Source organism: Pollachius pollachius (assembly GCF_949987615.1).
Source record: "Pollachius pollachius genome assembly, chromosome: 16".
In the NCBI taxonomy this organism is placed as follows: Eukaryota; Metazoa; Chordata; class Actinopteri; order Gadiformes; family Gadidae; genus Pollachius; species Pollachius pollachius.
Genome location: NC_136949.1, coordinates 14,829,557 through 14,854,475, shown reverse-complemented (window position 1 = coordinate 14,854,475; position 24,919 = coordinate 14,829,557). Strand labels below are relative to the sequence as shown.

Sequence of the window (24,919 nt, the reverse complement as noted above, 5' to 3'; positions counted from 1 at the left end):
TTGTGTTCTTGTTGCTAGGACCCTAGAGGACGCTAACCGGTTGCCAACGTCACTTCAGCCAATCAAATGGCCTGGATCTGGACTCATCTGAACGGCAGTTGCATCAATTTTACAAACAATATAAAACTATTAAGAAATGTGTTTTTTAATATGTATTAGTGCGTAAACATCGCTTTTCATAGTATTACTCAGCCAAGATTATACTACACTACCAAATAACTACCATTATTTTTGTTGTCCCAATATACTAATTATTGTAATATACATGTATATGGATGGAACAGGCTGCCTCACATCACATTTACTGCAACTTTTCTTCAACATTACAGTATATTGCTTATTGTAGACCTAGAGTCTGTCTGTGTGTCCGTCTGTCTCTCCCTCTCCTTCAAACACACACACACACACACACACACACACACACACACACACACACACACACACACACAGACTGCCACCATTCCTGTCACCAGCACCTCACAGAGACTCTGACACACACATTCTACTGTTACTTGTAAAGTGTCCAATGATAAACAAAACCATTGACCCATCTACTGTTAAAAAACATTTGTTGCCAGCAGCTGCAGTGTGTGTGTGTGTGCGTGTGCGCGTGTGAGAGAGAGAGAGAGAGAGAGAGAGAGAGAGAGAGAGAGAGAGAGAGAGAGACACAGAGACAGAGAGACAGAGTCAGAGAGACAGAGACAGAGAGAGAGAGAGAGAGACAGAGGGAGAGGAAGAGAGCATGTGTGTTGGTGGAGTGCAGCTGTCATAGATAGAGACAGACAAATCTTGTGCTTCTTACAAGCCCTTATAAGGACGCAAATAAACGTAAAACTGAGACCGCCAAACAAACACCATCGGCTTATCCTGATAGATACTGGGATAGTGATAAAGACTTAAAAAGGGGGATGGAGGGTGGGTGACATCCTAATATGTTTCATGTGGCATCAAATTACTCAAGTTACTGTTGACAAAACACAGCACATACTTTTAATAACTCTTCACTATTCCTTTTCTGTTCTAACAGTGTGTCCTCACACATTTCTTCCTCGCTAGTCAGTGGGAGAGAGTGGGAAGGAGGCATAGTTAAATAAATACTGTTCTGATTCAAACTTGACTGTTAGGATTGAAACGTGAACCAGACTGTAACAATGTATGTGAAAATAGAAAACCCAGTGACCAAAGAAACAATGAGAAGGGAAATATGTCAAGTATCTCAAATCGAGGATGACTAGGAGTTACATATAGAATAACATTATAACCAACAGACCTATAATTATAACAAATCAATCCAGCCACACCAAGACAAAATTACAAAAAATATAGTATAATGTACTATAATGTAATATTAGATTAAATTTCTAATTGAGTTATGACTCAATTCTTATCTTTCTACTGATTATATAAATAAAAAAATAATATTACCATTACTATTCTCAATTTATTTACATAACAATTTATTATCAACTATGTCTATGAAATGGCATGTCTGTGGACGACATGTTAAGGCCAAAATAGGCAAGTAGGTTAGTAGTGTTCCCTCCTGGGGGGTGAGGGGGGGGGGGGGGTTCTGGCTTCATCTGAATTCAAAAAGAAAAACCTTCCCAACATAAGAAGACGCAGCGGCGTGCTGAAGCTTCCTGGTGGTCGGCCAATCAGAGAGCCCCCCCTACCTCCCTTCTTTGAAAACCAGATCCTACAGCCAGTGGTCTGCAGACCCCAAGCACCTGTCACACACCCACCCACCCACCCACCCACCCACACACACCACACACACACACACACACACACTGCTCAAACACACATCCACACCGCATTTCCCTACAAGGAGAGAGGACGGCCAATCAGGGCCCAGGACTCTGTCTGACGGAGGCAGCAGACGAGGCTGTCCCCTGGAATCTGGCTCCCGGCAGAGGGTCTGCTCCTGGCCCCCCCTCCTGACACACACACACACACACACACACACACACACACACACACACACATACATACATAGACACACACACACACACACACACACTCACATACATAAACACACACACACATACACTGACACACACACACACACAAACACACCAAGCCCCTTCCTATCTCATTATGTGTGGCATGCTCTCGACATATCTCTCAATCTGACACATGCCGTTACAGTCCCTCCCCCCTCTCTCTCTTCCGTGCTCTCTACTCGCGGCTTGTATGGCTTCTACGGAGCGTCCCACCAGGCCTCTTCCTTAACTTCCTGGATTAACCCCCCCCATCCCCTCACCAACCCCCCATACCACCGTTTGAGCGTCTGGGTTACGTTAGCGATGTCTTTCAAGCCTGTGTAGAGGGGAAGGAGGTATGGCCCTGGATCAACCTGAACGACTGCCCCAGCCCGGGGATGAACACCGGCAGCAACACTGATGACTGAATCAAGTCAATCGTTTTCCCCCCTAAAACACACTCTGCACTGTCCATGACCTGCCCAGAAAGAACTTGGATCTTGCGATTCCACAGATATGACATACAAACCTCTAACAATGGATCACCTGCGTGTCCATTTCCTTCATCAATGCCTCCCCCCCCCCACCTCCCAGTACTTCTGACTCATCCTCTACACACCGTCAACAGCACCAGAGATGGAGGGGTTCTCAACATCCAAGGCCCCCCATTCCTCCCCTAACATGGGAGGACTTTCTACCCTTTCTTTTGGTTACCTCACCATTCCACTGAGCACCTCTTATTTGGGCTTGCATGAACTCCTGGGCCCACCCACTGCCCCCATCCCCCACCACCTCCCACCACCCACCCCCCCCCCCCCCCCCCCCCCCCCACACAAACACACCCAGCCCACCACCACACACACCCTCACACCCCACCCACCCACCTTCCCACCAGCCCATGGGACGGGTCAGGGCATATTTAAGGAGCTCCCTGCTTCCAGTGGCTTTGTCCCAGTTGAACCTCCAGTCTTGCTGTACAACTTGGTGAGTCTCTCCTCCTTCTCTTCTCTTTCTGTGGCCTTTCAGGGCGTCTGTGTAAGACTGCTTTGCTTATGAGCTCCGACTCTCCTCGCTTATTTGAGATCTACTTGTGGGAGGATGACAGGAAACAGGAGCCGATGGCTACAGATTATATGACTGGTCTCAAGTCTGTGAGTGTATGTGTGTGTGTGTGTGTGTGGATTGACCCCTGGATTGATTTTCTTGAATTGCTTGGATTGACTCCCTCAGCTACTTCCTATTTATCGGTGGATGTTCATTGATAGGTCGCCAGCACAGGAAGCGCCGGGTGACTTGTTTGACATGAAGGAGAGGTAGAGGATGAAGAGATGGGGAGTTGGGATAGGAAAAGGCATGAGAAAAAAAAAACATGAGAAACAAGGAAAGGTGTTTGGCTTTGTATGAGACTTCTAAAAAGGAGGGCTCTGGATCTGATGGATAGATATAAAGGATGTCATCCTTGTCGATGGCCCAGCTTGAAGCACTTCTTCTGGGCAGACTGGGTGAGCCGCAGAGAGAGGGGGAGATTAAAAGAGACAGACCTAGAGTACAATGTGGCATTGAGGCTTTATTACTCAAAAGGATTCAAGGAATTGAGTGTTTGCCATTTTGTCAGGTTTCCCAGAATCCTCCATGAAGCAACGGTATAGAATTGAATAATCAAATTAGTGTGCGTGTGTGTGTGTGTGTGTGTGTGTGTGTGTGTGTGTGTGTGTGTGTGTGTGTGTGTGTGTGTGTGTGTGTGTGTGTGTGTGTGTGTAGGGGGGATGGGGTGGTAGTGAGTGATGCTGATGGTTTGGGATGCCAGAGCCACTCAGACTGGAGGGATGGTGAAGCATATGCTGGGGGGGGGGGGGGGGGGGGGGGGGTCTTAAAACACAAGAGAGTTACTGTGAGGTAGGACAGCTGAACCCTCCCCACCGGCACCACCCCTCTGCCACTTGTCAACAGACGCGCAGGCGGCTCAGCTGTTAACTCGCTGAGGCTTAGACCTGGGGTGATAAGGACGGGTGTCAGGGGGCGACTGGAATGACAGGACAAGGGTCTGCCACTCCTAAAATAGCGCTGCGTGAGAGTGTGTGTACGTGTGTATGTGTGCATGTGTGTGTTTGTGTGTGGTGAGTGTGTGTGTGTGTGTGTGTGTGTGTGTTTGGGTGTCTCTTCTTATTGTTTTATGGTTCTCAGAGTGACTGGGGGAAGATAAAGTCTACCTGCTGTGAATACTTTATCTGAGTAATAAGTATATTTTCCGTACTATCACCGGGATTTGCACCCTTTAGCATCCATAACATAGAAAAGGAGAACTACAAAAACACTTAAGTTGATTTCGATAAAAAATGTACAATATTATCGCGAGATCATCTGAGAAGTCCTGGTGAATTCATCACAACATGAAATAGAAAGTTAAAAGTTGACCTCTTCTCTGTGTTCACAGTAAGCTCACCGGCCCAGAAACCAGAACCAAACATGTGTGACGACGAAGAGACCACCGCCCTGGTGTGCGACAACGGCTCCGGCCTGGTGAAGGCTGGGTTCGCCGGTGATGACGCCCCACGTGCCGTCTTCCCCTCCATCGTTGGACGCCCCCGTCACCAGGTGAGCCCCCCCAACCCCCGACGCTAGACAGACAACTACGAAGGGAAAAAGCCGTCCACGTTTGTAGTCCTAGAGATCTATGTATCGATGTTCATATTCGCTTGAACTAAACCTTCCTTTTGGAAAAGACAAAAAGGGTTTTTGTTTGTTTCTCAGCTATTTTGACAATTAACGTTGAGGGTATGTTTATATGAACTTGAACGTCTGGCCAAACACATCATGACTCTTTTCTATAGAATACCATCAACTTAAAGAAAACAATATGCTGATGTTGAAGTTCACAGATCCAGGGCCGAAGAACACCCAGTAGTGTCTGGTCATCCGTCCTCTAACACAGGGTACTGTGCCTTCTTTCCCAGGGTGTGATGGTGGGCATGGGGCAGAAGGACTCCTACGTGGGAGACGAGGCCCAGAGCAAGAGGGGTATCCTGACCCTCAAGTACCCCATCGAGCACGGCATCATCACCAACTGGGACGACATGGAGAAGGTAAACGTCTATAGTGAAGTCATGTATCGTATACAAAATACAATGACACAGGGCTCAACATCTCATAAAAAATATACAGTTATTCACATGTCCTCGTATGACTCTGAATCAACCATGATCCTGATCCCAAGGCCATTGAATGGGCAAGGGAAGAAATCTCTTAAAAACACAAGTCATGGTGGGGAATTGAATATGAAAGTAGATGGGTGTGGATTCATTGAGATGAAAATGTCTAAAACAAGGAACACAATGTAGCCATGACAAAAAAAACATTGAATCGCAGATGGTATAGTGACACATATTTATATGTATATGGACACACATATATGTGGGTACAGCAACAATCCGAGGCAAGGTTTGAAGGGGGTTGAATAACGTCTAGCTTATTTAGAAACGTGAAATGAGAGAACGGGGGAAGCATCTCATCCTCACCTCCCGTCCCACCGTTCCGTCTGCAGATCTGGCACCACACCTTCTACAACGAGCTGCGCGTGGCGCCCGAGGAGCACCCCACCCTGCTGACAGAGGCCCCCCTCAACCCCAAGGCCAACAGGGAGAAGATGACCCAGATCATGTTCGAGACCTTCAACGTGCCCGCCATGTACGTGGCCATCCAGGCCGTGCTGTCCCTGTACGCCTCCGGCCGTACCACCGGTGAGTCTCTCTCTCTCTCTCTCTCTCTCTCTTGGTCTCTCTCTCTGTCTCTGAGTGTCTCTCTCTCTGTCTCTGAGTGACTCTCTCTGTCCGTCCCTCTCTCGTTGTTTCTGTCTCTCTGTCTCTGTTCTGTCTGTCTGTCTGTCTCTCTCTCTATCTCTCTCTCTGTTTCTGTCTCTCTCTCATTCAATCTTTTACACATTTCCAAAAAGATCTCTAGAAAGAGACCTCTAACTGCTCTCTTTCTACACAGCAAACAAGATACTCTTGTGTAGGCCTATTCTATATAAATCTGTGTATGCAGTTTAATAACACAGTGTTGTGTTTTGTTTCTGGGGTGCTCCAGGTATTGTGCTGGACTCTGGTGATGGTGTGACGCACAACGTGCCCATCTATGAGGGCTATGCTCTGCCCCACGCCATCATGCGTCTGGACCTGGCTGGACGTGACCTCACTGACTACCTGATGAAGATCCTGACAGAGCGCGGTTACTCCTTCGTGACCACTGGTACGCTTCACCATCTGGGCTTTGTGGGGATTCACCGAAAACGGCAATGAACCAGTACTGCCATATTATACTCCTACTACTAGGCCTAATTTTTTAAATAGCACTATAGTTAATGTGAATAATTTCGACGGATAACAAGTTATTCAACATGATATATGATATAACAAGATGGTGTTTACTCTATATACTTACAAAGGCACAGAGGCACACATTTTATTTTTATTTAATGATTTCTGTAAAACATATTGTGCCACCAATTGACTAGTGTTTATTTGAGATTAATAGTAAAAGGCAGACATACATGATCCAACATTGGTTTCACACAGAGACTGCACTTCGTAACGGGCCGTGAGGTCGGACCTTGTCGTCTAAACGTGTCTCCTCCCTCCCTGTGCTTAGCTGAGCGGGAGATCGTGCGTGACATCAAGGAGAAGCTGTGCTACGTAGCGCTGGACTTCGAGAATGAGATGGCCACGGCCGCCTCCTCCTCCTCCCTGGAGAAGAGCTACGAGCTGCCGGACGGACAGGTCATCACCATCGGCAACGAGCGTTTCCGCTGCCCCGAGACCCTCTTCCAGCCTTCCTTCATTGGTGCGTGTGACGTTGGCTACATTGGCTCACTCTTGCGTCATCATGTGTAGTAGAAACAATGTGAAGTCCCCTAAAAGGATTTAATAAAGTGGCATCTTATCTGATATTAGCATATGTAGGAGGCTTGTGCCATCTAGTGGTGTATTTGAGACATCTCGCCCACTTTTTGTCGGTATTTTGATAGGCCTTTAACATAGCCTGGGAACGAGAATAATCATCTATGTTTTATTTGCTCTGGCATTCGGGTATTGGGCTGGCGATGTCACTTAACTAACCCTACCTTTAATAGGCTAATGCAATCACATATATAACACACCTACCGACTTTAGGAGGGTACCCTCACCTTAAATTACTTGTTGAGTATATCAGCAAAATGTACAGGGACCTACACATCATTACAAAAATAAAAGGCCAATAGCTCAAGACCACATTTCTCTATCTCCATCCCAGGCATGGAGTCAGCCGGTATCCATGAGACGGCCTACAACAGCATCATGAAGTGCGACATCGACATCCGCAAGGACCTGTACGCCAACAACGTGCTGTCCGGTGGCACCACCATGTACCCCGGTATCGCTGACCGCATGCAGAAGGAGATCACCGCCCTGGCCCCGTCCACCATGAAGATCAAGGTGAGCTCGGGCTACCACTGACGCAGTACAATACCCTGCATCTGTGTACACATACAAGACACAGCAGCACAGCCAGTAGGAATACAGGAGGCTTGGGGTGGCTTGATTCCCTTTGGGACACTGTGGGACATTTCAGGGTGTGAGTGCGGTCAAGGAGCCCCGATGCATGTTTATTGTAGTATAAACACATGTAGATATTTGGTCACTATGATTGGGTGCTCTATGACAATGTCTTTCTCTAACAACCACCTTCCTGTTCTAGATCATCGCTCCCCCCGAGAGGAAGTACTCCGTCTGGATCGGAGGCTCCATCCTGGCCTCCCTGTCCACCTTCCAGCAGATGTGGATCAGCAAGCAGGAGTACGACGAGGCAGGCCCCTCCATCGTCCACAGGAAGTGCTTCTAAGTACTACACCGATCCCACACCGACCAATCGAATCGCCTGGATCCCGCCGCTGAACCGTATCGACGCTTCTGTTTTCTCTGTCCGCATTTGTACTGTGTACCTTTACGTTTTGCTGTATATACACTCGCTGTTTTAATAAAAAAATTGCTTGATATAATGTCGTTGTGGACAATTCATTTTGCAGAAAATTTAGATAAATTGGATATTCGATTAACACTGGTCTTGGTAGGATTATGGGGTGATTAATTCAGGTTTATTTGTATTTGAATAAAGTTGAATTAAAAATGTGTCTCTTTTAGGCCTATAGAAGTACAAAAAATAAATAAATAAATAAAAATATATAAATCAAAATAAATAGGTGGTTCACGAAAAACCAATCAAATAAATTTGCTTGTCGGTTTCAAGGTATATATTGCTTACAAAAAACAGACAGGAAATGTCATTATTTTTTCCTGATTACTTCCTGTTTACCTTTTAGCAGGTGCCAGAGGTGTCATTGATGAGCTAAATGAGGCCCATGCTACTCGCCTTAGTACTTTTGGCACACAACCACCACTGTGGTGTCCTTAAAGTTTATTCAGCTTTGTATTAATTAAGGTCGCCATGCCGCCTTTAACAGACGGAAAGGTAATACGATTCCATCTCCAAGTCCTTCATGGGATAAATGTAAAGGGGAGTCTGGAAAAGAAGGAGAGGTCGCTGGTGCTCGGGAGTAGGCTTTTTGGCGTTTCCCTGGATAACGTCCCGAGGCACCGCATCCCTGAGTTCGGTCTAGTACCCTGGTGAGTAGTGTGGTGTTGTCTAGGGCGACCAGAGATTATAACCCCGAAGTAGGATGAACAACTCTTGTGCCTGTCAGCTTCTTGGTAGAAGCGTGCTCGATCCTACGGGAGCGCGCTGGAACCGTAGGACTGTTCCGGAAACCAGGTTCGCTTACCAGGATTAAGGCGTTAAAGGTAAGGATAGGACTGGTTTAATATTTGATGTATGAAGGAATCTAAATGTATAAAGGAATCCTAGGTGTTGATTAACATGGCTACTGCTTCAAAAGCAGTCTGGCAGACTATCAAAACTGAAATCTAAGACAATAACTGGAGGGCGCTTCATTAGTGAGTTGCATCCGGCTTCTAAAGATAAAAAATAAAAATAAAAAAGTATTTAAAGCGAGTTCAACTGCACCCTTCAGGCGAAGTTAAACCGCGGCGAGGGCTGCTTGTCCACGGCCCTCCCGTACGACGTGGCCGGGCTGGTGAAGGCCTTCTGCAGGGAGCTCCCCCAGCCGCTGTTTCCCTTTGCGCTGCAGAAGGCTCTGCTGCGGGCCCAGGCCCTGCCCAGCCCGCCAGAGAGGACCTCCGCCCTGCAGCTACTGTCCTGCCTGCTGCCTGCCCGCAACGCCTCCCTGCTGCACTTCTTGTTCACCTTCCTCCACCAGGTCTCCCATAGGTGGGGATGTGAAAATACTGCTGTCGTGTGGGTGTTTGGGCGCTGAGGTCATACCCTCTGTAGCTTCAAAATTCAGGTTGTATCATTGTTGTATCTCCTGGTTATATCTGCATTATTTTAACATGTATATTCAGTATGATAGTTCATGTTCCTGAGGTTTGATCCTCATAGCAATAGCTAGTGTGGCGACACTAAAACATGAGAGCCATGAGACTGAATCAATTCTCAATTTAATCAAAACATAGTAGGTGGAGATTACCCCTTTAAAGTGTTCGGTTTGGTTCGATTTGGTACCAGAGACTATAACCTTCCACCTGGTTCCACCTCAGGTGTGCAGAGAACCTGATGACCAGCAGTAACCTGGCCATGGTGTTCACCCCCTGCCTCCTGTTCCCGTCCGACGCCTCCAAACTGTCGGAGCGAGAGCTGGAGCTCAGCATCGAGGTGCTGCGTACCTTCATCGACAGCCCTCGGATGTTTGGTGTGATCCTTTCTCTTGTTCTTATGGACTGAACCTTGACTTTGAATGTGGTCCCCTTGAAAACCATGCAAGGATTATCATTAGGGTCTCTCCTGTCCCCCAGGTCTGATTCCAAAGGCGGTGATGGATAGCAGGTCTTTCATGTTTGTCTCCCGTCACACACGAGTCGCCCCCTCCAAGAAGAAACGCAAAAAAAGATACAGCTTGCCAGGTTAGAAAAAATCGCTATCGCTATCTTCTCTGAAGGATATAAAAGCTGCATACATATAAGTCTCTCTTGCTTTGGCTCTCTCCAAATGAGAACCTCATGAGGGTTAGATTCACACCCCTTTCGGTCCTTCTTCATATATTATAATTTTCTTTAATACAAGAAGCGGCGCTGTCCACCAAGGCACTGGTCTGGGATTGTGAGGACCCCACCCAGGACCCCAGGCCCTCCACTCATCTCCGGAGGAGTCCGGGCGGGGAGTCTTTCCCCAATGTGCTTCTCTTCAGGGCCTACACGCCGCTCCCCGGTAAGATCAGTACTTTGATGATCCCAGACGCAGCAGAAAGCACAGGAGAGTAAATTAAATTGAAATGGACAGCAAAGTGGTTGAAGCCAAAGCTAGTGGACCGATCGACCCGGTGTTCCCCTGTGTGGGTTCTCCCACTGGTAATGTCAGTTTGTCACGGGGCAAAGCAGATTTTGAAGTGGAATGGCTGCTTACACTGACCCTGGTGGTAAAACAGGAGAAGAGTAAAAGTGTAAAGCCTGAAGCACACTGGACATTTTAATTTCTGACAGAGCACACGACCCCACAGGAATCTGTTTTTATTGTAACGGATCAAAGCGCAAGATCATTTGTGTCTTCGGCCTGTCTTTATTCGTGATCACCTTACCTATAGGCTTTTATGGATGCAAACATTGAAAACATTATAAATTTTTGGGCTTAACATTACACTGAAAAAAGTATAACCAAGCTCAAATTAAAAAAAAGGATGTCCAGATATCACATCTAATATATTTGACTTCACAGAACCTAAATTGAGTCACTTGTTATGGCCTGATTATTTTATGTTGATGTAAACAATAATACTGCACATGACCCAACCTTAAATCTTTGCCTTGATCCAAATGATTTTCTCAACATTTCAGTTGTTGAACCAAACTAATATATTTACTTTCAACTAAATTAACATGAATTCATGTTTGCATTGACACCAGTTAATTTATTTACATATAACCAAACTATAATTTTCACATTTAAAAAGTCTATAAAAAAAGACACTTGGCCAACAGATAACTTTAAATGTATTTATTCATCTTTAACATATGAACCGTAACATATTTAACATGAGGGGAGGAGGTGAGGAGGAGAATGGGAAGGAGGAGAAAGGAGCAGATGAGAGGGGAGGAGATGGTGGAGAGAAGAGGAGAAAGGATGGAGGAGAGGGGGGGAGAAGGGAGGGAAAAGGCTGGAGAGGGGAGGAGAAGGGGGGAGAGGGGAACAGAGGAAAGGATGGAGAGGATGAGAGGCGGGAGAGAAGAGGATAGAGAGAGCAGGACAGGGCCATGAGGGCAGGATGCTATGTATTCTAAAAACCAACATACTGGTATACTGCTTTATCACCCTCTGGCGACCGGAATCTCCCTGTCCAGATGGCATCTCGATAAAGACTGCCCTTAAAAGGGCAGTCTTTATCAAGATGGCATCTGAATCAGCTGCAATGTTTTCAGCACGGATATAAACTGTAATGATCTGTAAGAAATGCAAGTCAAGTAAAAAATAGATTGCCTACCAAGCAAATGAACCAGGACAAACACACACATGGTAGTAGGCCTATACACAGGCTCTATCAAATTTGAACTGTAATTAAATTAAATATTGCTTTCTGGAAGCAGTGTTGACCCTCAAACGACTAAATTCAAAACATTCACTCAAAGCCCAACAGTATAACATAGTCTTAAATGGCTACAGCACCCGTGGCTAGGTGGAACTAAGTGCCGCTGAGGTTCTCCCCCTCGTAAAGTGCTGGCTAGCAGCTTAATACACAGACACACAAGCACAGATGTGAAGAACAAAGAACAGTGGCTAGCTCCTCAACAACACATGCTTCCACATGACAATCATTATCCCACAAAACCTGATTAATTGTTTTTAGACTAAGTGGCACAGAGACAGTTCCAATAAGATGTTGTAGCAATTCGTTGACAGCTGTACCGGAGACTAAGTATGTATGTTCCAATTTAAGTAAAAGTGAAGCTAATTTCAGTTCAAATTCCTTTTTTAAATCTCTAGACTCTTCAGTAATTGGCTCATCCAGCTGTAATTCTTCATTCAGGTCAGAGTTCAATGAGTCAGAAGGATTAGAACTGAGTGATGTGACAATTATTCCACTTTTAAAGTCATTAACGGTGCATGACTGATGTTTTCTCCATTTATGGATCCGGAAACTGCTGTATATGTTTGTTTTGTATGAACAACCATCAAACATACAAGAGACTTGTTCATTTTTTTTCAAATGTTGATTGATATGAAGAAGAAAATCATACTCCGTGGAAAGCTGATGGGTGTCACAAATGTAGCAGTTGAATGAAGAGACCTTTTGTGTGGGCTCCTGAGAAGGATGATTCCTAGTAATATGTTTTTGTAGACCATTCCATGTCTTGGACGAACAGGGGCAATTTGCATGGATGCATGGGTAAGGACGGCGCCTACTGTGAAACCTATGGTCAATGTGGTAATGTTTCAGTAGCTCAGATCGTTCTGAAAATGACAGGCTGCAGTCTTTGCATTTCCACACCTGAGAAAACAAAGGAAGTAATAGTAAATTCCCTACATACACCGATCTGTGTTGGTTCAATCAACAGAACTAAAAAAAATAAGTAGTCCATCTGCTGCTATGAAAATGTGTAAATGAGGGAGGGTCTAATATTCAAGGGTGATTTGTGAAATGGTTAAAAAAGGCAATGTGCAGTGTAGATGCAAGATATTAACTGTTCAGGTTGGATGAAGATATAGGCTACAGCCAGACCACGTGTTTCTGAAAGCATACAAAATAAAACAAACAATTACTACTCTCTGAAGACCACATAATACAACACCAATTAATAAACGTTTCTGGGTGGAGCGCGAGAGAGTTTGTGTTTTCTCTCCGCCAATGACAGACCTCAGGTGAAGCTACTACCCGCAGCAGAGTATGTGGGCTACTAGCTGCCCCGGATGTTAGCAAGCGATTCGTTGTCATAACGTTACCGGTAAATGCGTTATTACAACTCAAACGTCAGCTAGCTCATATTAGCTAGCTAACTCGCCAGGTAGCTGGCGCTACCTGGCGGGTAACGGGTCGGAAAAACAAGAGCCCAGCCAAGACCCTGCCTGGAACGCGGCACAGCCCGCTACCCATAGACGGATTATGAGATATCGGGCCCCTGGACTCCGCAGCAGTGTTAATTTTGTCAGCTATTTTAGATTTAGTCTTAGTCTTAGTCTTTAGACGAAAATGCTTATTAGTTTTAGTCACATTTAAGTCATTGTTTTCCTTCGTACTTTTAGTCTAGTTTTAGTCGACTAAAAGTCCTTACATTTTAGTCAACTTTTAGTCATTACTTTTAGTCAAAATGTTTTCTCTTTTTAAACTAATTCAATTAGGCTAACCCCTGATATATGGACACCTGCTCAGTAGTTCCAGCCAAATAGAGTACTAAAGTGAAAACGAGAGATGGCGTTTTCCATTGCTTCCATGTGTTGTTTCTTTCAAAATGAAAATAAATCAATTTCAAGAGGTGAAAATCACTACCAATCAAAACATGTTGAGGCGTTCATGTATTCCCCTGGGGTATTAAAAGGAAAAGTTCGTAAACGTTAGTTTAGTTTCGTTTTTTTATATATGAAGACAATCTAGTCTCAATATTACTAACATCATTGGTAAAGCAAACTCGCAAATCAATTTGCAAAAAAAATCATTCATTTTCTATAAAAGGTTTGAGTGGCATAGGATTTCCCCTTGTTAATTTGGTTTGTGAAGAACCGAAAATCGGTTGTTGGAAACGTGACGTCACACTTTAGTACTCTATTGTCTGTTCAGCTTTCAAAACGAGAGCTGGTTAATTGTGAAAAATGCATTAAACTGTAATCAGAAAACAAGGTTATATGCTATAGACCCTATAGTATCTGTGCTATAAAGGCTGGGACGAATTTCGAATTATAAATATGTACAATGCATAACGTGCCAAGTCGTAGCTAAGGTCCGTCCTATTTACAGGAGGAGTGAACATTGTTTCCGTTGCATAAGAACCTTACGGGAGGGTAATGATTGGAAAATATCATGCATTTATCATGTCCAAATAGCATGACACTAACATTTTAGTCTGGTCTCGTCTCGTCAACGAAAACGAAACTTACATTTCGTCAAAGTTTTTATCAAAGATCTATTTTTAGCTCGTCAACGTCTCGTCTTCGTAATGGAAAAAAGGTCGATCATTTTTCGTTAACGAAATTAACACTGCTCCGCATGCCCCCAGTTTTATTTTACTAAGTAGTAATAGGCCTACTATTGCTGATTTCGCTTGAATTTTTGTGTTTCTCTACTGATTGCTTCGACAATGCAACATTAAAAGTTACTAACAGCGACTTCACACAGAAGCTCTGGCTTAGGGCCCCTGGGCATGTGCCCGGTGTGCCCGTGCGGTAATCCACCCTTGCTACCAGTAGCAATTTTGCACAAAAAGGAAAAACAACCCAAAATACTAAAACATTGATTATCTGCAACTGTTTTGCTACTTACGTTTATGTTTGGACGAAATCCTCCGAGGATGTAAACGACCGAAAGAGAGCTCTCACGTTCTGGGACCGGGACTTGAATTTGTGCCCCGAGTGTTCAAAATTGACTCAAACTAAAAATATTACCTGCAGGTCATGAATAAAAAAGAATAGTTTGAGAGAAATCAAAAACTTTGTTTTGTGTCCTTTGGACGTATATTTAGTTCAGTTTAAATCAAACTTGGTGTCTCAAAATGCAAAAAGAATGAGTTACACAATCAAATCAATAATTTTATCCTGTTTTCAATGACAGTTATTAGTTTAAATGAACAACTATATGTTATACTTTTTACAGTGTAGCAAAGCATGTCAGAACTAGTCTGAATGTTTTCTTATCGAGGCGATGCCATGTGCGTGCTGATTGGAGTGTTCTGTGAAACGGTCTGTAGGTCACATTACCGTCACCGCTGATGTCATCAAGGACGCATGCCGGACCCCACAAGAGAGACTCAGAAGGTGTGTGTGTGTGTGTGTGTGTGTGTGCGTGTGCGTGTGTGTACAATCAATAACAGATATTATGTCTGCATTAACCATGTACCCGTTGGTGTACAGACTCTGCCGCTTCTCCAAATTGCCCGGAGGTCCAAATTCAAGCAGCTCTCCCATACTGACCAGTGTGGGAAAATTCAGATGGCAATCCGCTTGGAGAAGACGCTCTACGTAACTGTAATGTCGATTGTGTTAACTTCAATAGTTCAACTGTTCTTGTGACGAGGTTTGTCATAACGACCAGATGTATTTATGTTGCAATTTTGTATTTATACATTCAAAGTTATTTATTTTTTTAAACGGTCTTGCTTTTAAATGTTAATGTCTGAGGGAACTTTTTTCGTTAAAAAGATTTTCTTATCTAAAAATCTACATTTTAAATAAAATATTTTAAACTAATAATCATCGTGGTTGGATGAGTTGTGTTATTTTCAATTCTTTGTATTCACCGGCCCATTGTGCTTTAAAAAAAAATCGCGAGTCACCACCACCTGCTGAAACCAGAGAGCTACATCTGGCCTGATGTTGACATTAGAGAGCAGCCAATGAGCATCATGGATGCTTCGTGTCTTAGCAACTGCATCGACGAGCCGTGAAGCGCGGCGGATCAGCATCCTCCACTGTAGACCAGGGGACGCTCAGCTCAGGTAAGGCTTTTAGGCTCCCAACACATTTTTGTTAATACCCTTATTGTACTCTACTGACGAGTGGGCTATTTCTGATACTATAAGCGTAATGTTGTGCGAGCTGATGCACGCCGTGTGGTACATTACGCCTCTTAATGAGCGGTTTATCTCTAATGCGCCATAATAGTCTTGTTTACTTCGGACGTACAGACGACACAGGCCCACGATGCCATTGAATTACTGTTAGTTAGATAAAAATAAACGCACGTTTTCTTTATATTGTCAATGTACCAGACGTCCACAGCACACTTTAGCCGCCTGTATGCGTCAGTCTCGGTTATGTTTCGGGTTACATAAGGAAAATTATCTCATCCTGTGAACCCATGCGTATCGTTTTCTCTCATGTGATGCCGTAGAGACAATGGGTTCGGCGGTCCGGTTATCCCTGATCGGCATCCTGGCGTACGCACTGGTGGACATGGCGTCAGGTCGGAGCCCCCGCATGGCCACCCAGGTGTCTGAGGCCGAGATCCAGCGACTCCTCCACGGCGTGATGGAGCAGCTTGGGATCGCTCGCCCCAGGGTGGAGTATCCCGCTCACCAAGCCACCAATATTGTTGGACCGCAGAGTATACAAGGTATAGGTCCTACCTCACGTTTTTTCGCACATTACCCAAGCCTGTTAAAGAGCGGCTGCTATTTTTGTGTTTGTTTTTCAAATGATATCTTATGTCTTTGAATTTGTCGACAACATTCACTTGAAAGTGATTTATGGTTTTCTACCTCTTTTTGGCCACCAGGAGGTGCGCATGAGGGCCTGCAGCACTTGGGCCCCTATGGGAACATCCCGAACATTGTGGCGGAGCTGACGGGAGACAATGTTCCCAAGGATTTCAGCGAAGACCACGGCTACCCTGACCCCCCGAACCCATGTCCCATTGGGAAGACCGGTACGACCCAGATAGCTTAATTCAACCACAATTATCACAATTATTGTCAGTCTGAATAGATCCAATTCATCCCTGGCCTTTTTTTTTTTTTATCTCACCATGTTTACAAGATTGTTCAGGTATCCGCCTCATAAACAAAACCAACATGAACATGTTCAAAATACATTGTTACACTCTGCTGTCATTTTTACAGCTTAATAGCTCTAAAAGTTTCAATATACATGTATCAATTATCAAAAGGGTAAAGTGTCTTCTCCCTTATTCATTGATGTTTTGGACTACGAACCATATGGCTATACATTCTTAGTGTGTGTGTGTGTGTTAGCGTCAGACGGGTGCTTGGAGAAGGCCCTTGACACTGCAGAGTTCAGCAGAGAGTTCCAGAAGCACCAGCACCTGTTTGACCCTGAGCACGACTACCCTGCCCTGGCCAAATGGGTGAGTTCAGAGGGACACACACACTGCGGGGCAGTCCAGACTATAAACGAGATGAGAGAAATGGATATTTCAATAGACACCTACATTTTTTAGCAATTCAAGGAATGCAGTGAATGTTTTTGTTTTATGTGAAATGATTCCCTGATCATTTTGACATCCGGGATCTTGGTGGTTTGATTTCTTTATTCAAGAATCGTAACACAATTTTTGGACATTTAAGGCAATTTCTTATCGGTTTTATCCAAACGGTTGCTGTGCACTATTAATAGTTGTGTGTGTGTGTGTGTGTGTGTGTGTTGGTTTGAACCCCTGTCCCTGAGGAGGTCAGCCTGTTCACATCCAGTCCACTTTGTTGACTTGTAATTCCGAGACAAAAGGAAGATGCTGACCAAATAAAATGGAACATGAATTTCTGTCTCATCTTTGTTTTTTTCTTTCTCTTCAGAACAAGGAGCTTTTGTACCAAAAACTGAAAGGCGGGCCGAAAAAAAGAAAGAGGGTACGTCCATTATAAAAAAACAAAACATGATCTCATTCCTTAGCAAGAGGGGTTATCTTATGATGATTCGCAGCAATGTAAACTCCTTTACTCAGGGAGGAAAATTGTTTACTAAACCTAACATTTATATACTATCCTTTAGCAGACACTTTGATCCAAGGTAATTTTGAAGTAGCAGCTACAAAAGACGTTTCTATCATACAGTTATTCATCCAATACAATGTAATAGCAATGTTAAAAATTAACATTGAAAGAATTGTTAAAAATTTGTGAAAAGATACAGGTCTCTGTATCTGTAATTCTATTCCGTCCAACTCTTGTCTTATAACTTGTTTGATAAACAACCCTGGCTTTAAAGGGATGTTTTTTGTGTGTGTTCTAATGACCTCCTGTGTGTGTGCGTGTGTGTGCATGCGTGTGTGTGCATACACGTCCATGCATCCGTGCATGTGGAATCAATCCGTCCAATAATCCCCTGATGTGTCCTAATATGTTCCAGAGTATTAACCCTTACTGGATGGGCCAGAGGCTGGCTAATGTGGTCGCCAAGAAATCGGCACCCCACTTCTCTGACGAAGAGCGGGGGGAGGCCCCGACCACTTCTGTCAGCAGCAAAACCACCGCAGCCCCCCAAACGGCAGACTAGCGGGTACAAATGTCGAGGGGTTTAAAAGTAAAACAGCGTGAACTGCAGGGGAAGAATGCGGACGAAGAAAATATAGAATTATTTGTTTACAAAGATCAGGGTTATTCAATATGTCATTGTTTGTATAGTCATGGTATCTGTTTGTTTGGTACTTGGAACTTTTAGCAAATGGCACATATGGCAAGATGGATTATTGGTAACTAATCCCTTCTGTAGTGAACCCATAAGTTAGTTTCTAGGGGGGAAACGCTTCTAGCTTGATGAATGGTTTGGACCTTCTCAACAACCATGCTTGACCTAAACAATTAATGATATGCTACTTTAAATGGCCCGGTCTGGTAACTGCACCTTGCCATATTGCTTTGTGTTTGGTTAATATGCTCTTCAAATAAAATCGGCTACTTGCATTTCAACTGTTGGGAGTGTGTCTTTCTTACAAAGTGTCTCAGCAACCGAGGATGGAGCGCGACTTGGGGGTGTGTTCCACCGGGTCCCGTTATAAAAATGCAGTGGGAGCGAGACTTTTGTATGTCATTCAGAAATCCTCGTTTGACGTCGGACGTCTTTCACTTTACATACCGAACCTACCCGCGCGGTTCATAAGCAAACTCGTGTGTTGCTACTTGTTTGGATAAAAGACCGGTAAGTCCAATCCATTTTTAACTGCATATTTGATCTTCCGCACGGCGCGTAAAAGCCACGCGTAAAACTGTCCCTTACATTCTGCTTATTTCTTTTCATTTCTATAGCTGTCATCATGAGGACTTCGGTGTTCACATCAGCCCTTGCTTTGGGAATTCTTATCGGTCTGAGAAGTACAGACGCCGGGACCTTCCCTAGTACTTTTCCGCATGCCTACAAATACACCCCGAACAATTCCGAGAGGTCGCACCAAACACCCGTTGCTGGATTTATCGCCCGTGCCATGGCTCCAGCGACCGGCAACGAAGACGTCCTGGAGTCCAGTCAAGAGGCCTTGCACGTCACGGAGCGTCGGTACCTGAAGATGGATTGGTGCAAAACGCAGCCGCTAAAGCAAACGATCCACGAGGAGGGCTGCCTGAGTCGCACCATCATCAACCGCTTCTGCTACGGCCAGTGCAACTCCTTCTACATCCCGCGGCACGTCTACCACGAGGACAGCGCCTTTCAGTCGTGCGCCACCTGCAAACCCAAAACCTTCACCACCGTCACCTACACACTGGTGTGCCCGGGCCAGACGCCGAGCACGAGGAAGAAACGGGTGCAGCGCGTAAAGCAGTGCCGCTGCACGACCATCGACCTAGACTAGGGTTCTCTTCGGGGACGGAGGTGGATGTAAACGGTGCAGAGGTGGAGGTCAATGGTGGAGAGCAGCACTCGCGACGGACGATGCGAACCTGAATAATGGGACCATATAGGCCTGCGAAAGGGCTGCCCATAACAGGTGTCTGAGGGTTCTCCCCCTGAATATTTTTTCACAATGTAACTTGATTAATTCAGCACTTACCCACCATTTCAGTTATAGGCCAATGTCGTAGATAGTGCAGCAGGCCTTGTAAGACAAAGTGAGAGCATCTGCGGGACATGTTCCCCCCTTTCCCTTTTGGATCTGTCACTCATGAGTCATGGGTCTCTCTAAACTGGCATATTAACTCACCTTTATAGCTGACCCTTATTTGACTCGTTAAAAGCGTAAACCATCTCCCGCCTATAGGACCTATGCTAGAATAGGTTTTATTAAATGGCATTCGTATTGTTTCCACTGTGTGGAACAGATGCAGAGGGCATTCATATTTTTCGTTGTACACTTTGCACTGTTAACCGTGTCGTTCTAGGAAACTGTAAATATGTGTATAGGTGGGGAACAATGATTGTGTGAATGGTTGTGAATAAACTTTTGAACCTGGCCACATTTTAACCATGTTTTGTTTGACTCTTAACTGTACAATTAAGATGAGACAAAAGCACACAAACTTGCACATTTATAGAAAAATAACTTAAATGCATTTAAATCAGTGTTGAGACTTTATTTACCTAATTAGGCCTATAATATAGACTAGGTGCCTTGTTTTAATGTATTGGTTTTATTGGATTGTAGTAATTAGACATTGAGATACTTTCTGGATAACATTTAAGACTAGGTTACGTTTGGTATATGTTTTAGATGCTATTGGCTACTGGCGTATTTTACAGCATAAAAAAAATAACAAAATATATCATATCAACATTAAATTCCATTATTGGTTGAAATCCACATCATACTAGTGAATGTGAACCTTTTGTCTTTCCATAGAGTCTTTGTCTTCCATCCTCCCTCCTCTCTCTCCTGTTTCTCAGTGGGAAGCCTTTCTATCTCTCTGTCGTAGCCGGTCTTTCTGTTGGAGAAGGAATCATACACAGTTGATCCATCTCAAAATAATCATATAATTTTACAAATTTTAATTTGAGGTACGACTAATCAAATAATCAACCTTCAACAATCAATACAATACAATGTGCATACAAGATGTAGCGAGCACATTTGAATGTTGGTATTTAAATATGGGGCTATCTGAACTAAACACCATGTGTCTGTTGAGCTCTGACATTGTATGGGATGGATGTCCGGGTGTCTCTTACCAGACTATTGGGGTTGACCTGTCTGATTTCAACCTTCTTGTCTTCTGTGATCCTCCTTACCGACTGTTGAGCCTCTATTAGTCTGCCAGCGACCACAACAACAACAACAAAAACAACAACAGAAACAACATCAGTTGTCCATTTCCTCATCTGCAGTGAAATAAGTAAATAAATAGGATGTACTGTTATAATAATAATATGTAATATGGGTGTTTTTTTCAACCATTTTGGAACAAACCTGCTGGGTAACACAATTACATGATGGCAATCTCATATTATTTATTCAACCTTAGCCTCCCATTGCCAATCATTGATTAATGACACAGCTGTCCTTTCTAATCACAGCAATAACAGTGATGAAAATGTGTGATCTAGAGATCTTGAACAGAACTTCTAATGAAATCATTCATCAATTTATTCATGGTGAACTGATTGATTAATTATGCACGTATTCATGCATTATACTACAAAATTAGAAGATGTCATGCCTTGATGCAATACACAGAACACACCAGACGCAGGTCGGCGCGCACACACACACACACACACACACACACACACACACACACACACACACACACACACACACACACACACAGACACAGACACACGCACACACAGAAAAACACACAGACATGCACACACACCTTTCCTTGGAGACGTTCTTGCTCTCCTTTTTCCACCTGGTCTTGAAGTCAGCACAGAACTCAAACCAGAGCAGGAAGAAGTGGGCGGTGGACACCTCGCTCTCTCCTGCCCTGGGCCTTACACCGAAGTACCGCACCACCGCCTCAAAGCTGCCTCGCAACCAACCAAACCCAATTCATCACAGACAGAAAGAGAATATTAGTACGTTATTATTTTCATTATTATCATATAGAGCATGTTACTTTAGCGATGGTGCTGTCATTTTTCATTAAAGGTTTAGGGTCTCTCTCTTGTGAAAACCTGTTTCTCTGTCTATTATGAGCTGGCTTTGCTACAAGCTGAGAGTAGCATAGATTAGAAAGACATTTGGTGTCGACTAGGGTCAATGCTCATCAAATAATAGCTCACCAAATGAGGAAGAAATGTCCCCTTAAAGTAAAAAAAAAAAGAGTCTTAGTTACCCTTAGTTACTGTTTAAATAAGTACCAATTAGTGACAGCACATTAGTCGGTAGGAGCTGAAGCTTTGAATTATGTACATACATATACGCAAACGCATACACACACACAGACACACACACACACACACACACACACACACACACACACACATACACACAAACCATTTTTGAGAAGTGATCAAGAGGTCTGAGGCCTCTTCATGGCTTTTCCGGGCTGAAAGAGTAAAACAGACAATCGTGAAATGGATCTGTCACAGTCAGCATGCTTATTTAAACAGATTGAATATGAATATAAAAGGAAATCAGGGTGAACTATTGAGAATACTGAGATATGTATTTTACATGCCATTGATAAATTGACAAAAAAAAATCGAAACGGGCCGCATTCCATTTATAGCAAGAAAAGTTCCCAATGTTCAGTGGACTAAAGTGCCCTCTGAAATCACGACTTTACATACATTGCTCTTGCCTTGCACAACTTATTTTTTAGGACATGCTCGCATGAATTGATGTCAGGCTGGGGATCTTTCAGGGATCGCCAAACATCTTTGTGATCCCTATCTGCATGTCTAGCCTTCACCCTGACCTACCCTTCGGTGCCCCCCCACCTAGCTATCTTCCCTCTCAGACAGAGATATTTCCAGAGATGCAATGTACAGAGACTTTGTAGATATTCACCAGGGCAACAGGACGTAGGCTGTCTTCATCTGACACAATCGAAAAGTAAGGAATTGTTACGAGAGGTGGAGAGAGAAAGAGAGAGAGAGAGAGAGAGAGAGAGAGAGAGAGACAGAGACAGAGACAGAGAGAGAGAGAGACAGAGAGAGAGTGAGAGTGAGAGAGAGAGAGGGGTAGAGAGTGAGAGTGAGAGAGAGAGAGAGGGGTGGGGGATTGGGGGAAGATTTAAAAGGCCCCCTGGAATCTAGCCATCCTTGCTACCTAGCAAAGGCTGTCGTTACTGATTGAGTAGTATTCATTATTTAAGTCTGAAAAATAATTCACTTCATGTGCCCCTTGAGCCTTTAGAAAAACATATTATAAATATTTGATTACAGAGAAGAAGATATCAGACAAATTACTACTTCTATGTCTACTGAACAGACGCGAAACATAATTCTCCACAATCCTTGTGCAGTTTTTGTAACAATCAGTGACAAAGATAGTCTGCTGTGTGAAATCAATACATTCGCTTTTCCACTCATCTAATCCATACATGATGTGCATGTTGAAAGTGTAGTTCTTTGTCATGTGATCCGCTCTGCTATGTTAACTGCCTGTGCTCACCAGTGAGAAGGAAGTCCTCCATCTTGTCCTGGAAGGGCTGCCGGTGTTCCTCAGGGGAGGTGGAGCTCACCGTGAGCACGTCTTTCTCACACACTGGGAGGATCACAAATACAATTTAAGGATCATGATGTGTCATTATTATTAAAACACGTTTAGGGTGGATGTGTTACAGTGTGACTAATCGTACGCCGCCACATTGCACACCTAAAGCTTTTGTGAACATGCGTATGAGAGTAAGGGACAACACACGGTCCCTTTGCTGTGTTAGTGATGAGATTTCTTGAAATTAGGTTATTTTCCTTCTCTCTTTGGGAGTACACATGCGTTTGGTTAGAACCTCAAAAGAATGGATTAAATGGGCTGCAACTATAATACTTATTTTGGTGTGTGAAGTGTCAAACATGATTAACTTTTATTATTAGATCAAGGATGGAGTTGGAAGTCAAGCTGTTCATTCAAGATGGGCAGGGGGCTTTAGGTGGGAGATCGATCTAGAGAACAGCACAGCATCATGGGTGAAATATATACAAAGATGTCTTTGATAGTGGATTTTAAGTTCTGACCTACCGACGCTGCCCATCAAAACAATCTAAACCTATAATGTTAATATCCATAAAATAGCATCACAGCATATGTGCAGCAATCAAGTAAATGTTTAATAAATATTGCTGAATACCCAGACGTGATGTAGACTAAGGGGAGTGGGAGAGGGATTGCAAAGGTCCTCATTGCTGACCGAACTGTGCAACCCCCCCCTCCCTTAGATGCCAATAATTTGTTATGATTCATCCTGCACTCTCTCTCCCCCCCACCCCTCCCTCTCTCTTTCTCTCTCTGTCCATCCCGTGTCTGCGGTTCTGAGCGTCTCCGTCCAATCATGGGATGGCGGGAGCCAGGCTTGGCACCACAGTCATAATAGCGGGCACCGAGAGGAGCCAACCCCCCACCCAGTCACAATCTTCCCCTCCCCCCCCCCCCGCTCCGGTACCGCTTGATCCAAATCTCCCAGATAAGATTACAAAAGAATACTGTTTTCATTGTGTGTGTGAGTGTGTGTGCGCATGTGTGTGTGCGTCTGTGCGTGCGTGTGTGTGTGTTTGTGTGTGCGTTTGTGGGGGGCTGTGTAAACTTTAGAGGCGGGTGTCTCTCTCTCTGGCTTTGTGTGGTGCGCGTTTTTCCTTTATGTTCCCTCTCTCTGTTTCCCTTTTCTTTTCCTTTTTCATCTCTGTGCCCACACACACAAGGGCCTGTTTATGTCGGAACATAGGGAGGGGAGGGTTGTTTGTGTACTGGCCATGGTGGTCCTGCAGGACAGGTTGGGGAACTCGAGTCAATATTGATCACGACTTTATTTAGGGCACGCCTGGAAAACTGCACACACACATGTGATTGATGTGGGCCCAGTGAGCCACCACCACAAGCAGGGTTTGTTGCTGTTTGCTCTCAGAAAGAACAGCCTGCCAATACCTCCAAACACCAATGGCCAACACCATTCAAACAAACACATATATACCGCTTGTGGATGTTATAAAACCATCACAATCACACCAGAGGATTCGCCCGTATCCTCCCATTTGGTTAAATCTCAAGTCAAAGTTCTGTATGTACTACAGAAACAGGCAGTAGCAGTCGCTGCTGGCAATGAAATCATTGTCTTCCATGTTCACGTGTTCATGTTATATTTTGCTTCCTA

At 44.3% G+C, this 24,919-nt stretch overlaps 4 protein-coding genes across 4 annotated transcripts in view; 3 read left to right on the top strand and 1 right to left on the bottom strand.

The window, feature by feature from the left end:
• Positions 1-2,949: 2,949 nt before the first annotated feature.
• Positions 2,950-7,900, top strand: actc1a (actin alpha cardiac muscle 1a). Its single transcript, XM_079753362.1, has 8 exons — positions 2,950-2,966; positions 4,417-4,577; positions 4,937-5,065; positions 5,524-5,719; positions 6,066-6,227; positions 6,627-6,818; positions 7,269-7,450; positions 7,713-7,900. The coding sequence occupies exons 2-8, from the start codon at positions 4,449-4,451 to the stop codon at positions 7,854-7,856; spliced, it is 1,134 nt and encodes a 377-aa protein (XP_079609488.1). The 5' UTR covers positions 2,950-2,966; positions 4,417-4,448; the 3' UTR covers positions 7,857-7,900.
• An 8,221-nt stretch (positions 7,901-16,121) lies between these two features.
• On the top strand, positions 16,122-18,327 carry scg5 (secretogranin V; the record flags this gene model as incomplete). Its single annotated transcript, XM_079753909.1, has 5 exons — positions 16,122-16,338; positions 16,501-16,650; positions 16,976-17,088; positions 17,534-17,587; positions 18,087-18,327. 5 exons carry the CDS (start codon positions 16,122-16,124, stop codon positions 18,231-18,233), a joined length of 681 nt encoding a protein of 226 aa, XP_079610035.1. The 3' UTR covers positions 18,234-18,327.
• A 444-nt stretch (positions 18,328-18,771) lies between these two features.
• grem1a (gremlin 1a, DAN family BMP antagonist) lies at positions 18,772-20,099 on the top strand. The gene is made up of 2 exons (XM_079753781.1): positions 18,772-18,875; positions 18,983-20,099. The coding sequence occupies exon 2, from the start codon at positions 18,991-18,993 to the stop codon at positions 19,522-19,524; it is 534 nt and encodes a 177-aa protein (XP_079609907.1). The 5' UTR covers positions 18,772-18,875; positions 18,983-18,990; the 3' UTR covers positions 19,525-20,099.
• A 126-nt stretch (positions 20,100-20,225) lies between these two features.
• The window catches only part of fmn1 (formin 1), a gene marked incomplete at its 5' end in the record, with an annotated part of 19,393 nt that continues 14,699 nt past the window's right edge, over positions 20,226-24,919 (bottom strand). The window contains 5 exons of the mRNA XM_079753774.1: positions 20,226-20,590; positions 20,835-20,916; positions 21,482-21,631; positions 22,105-22,156; positions 23,227-23,319. Coding sequence (XP_079609900.1) covers positions 20,549-20,590; positions 20,835-20,916; positions 21,482-21,631; positions 22,105-22,156; positions 23,227-23,319 — 419 coding nt within the window. The 3' untranslated portion in view covers positions 20,226-20,548. The remainder of the gene's footprint in view (positions 20,591-20,834; positions 20,917-21,481; positions 21,632-22,104; positions 22,157-23,226; positions 23,320-24,919) is intronic.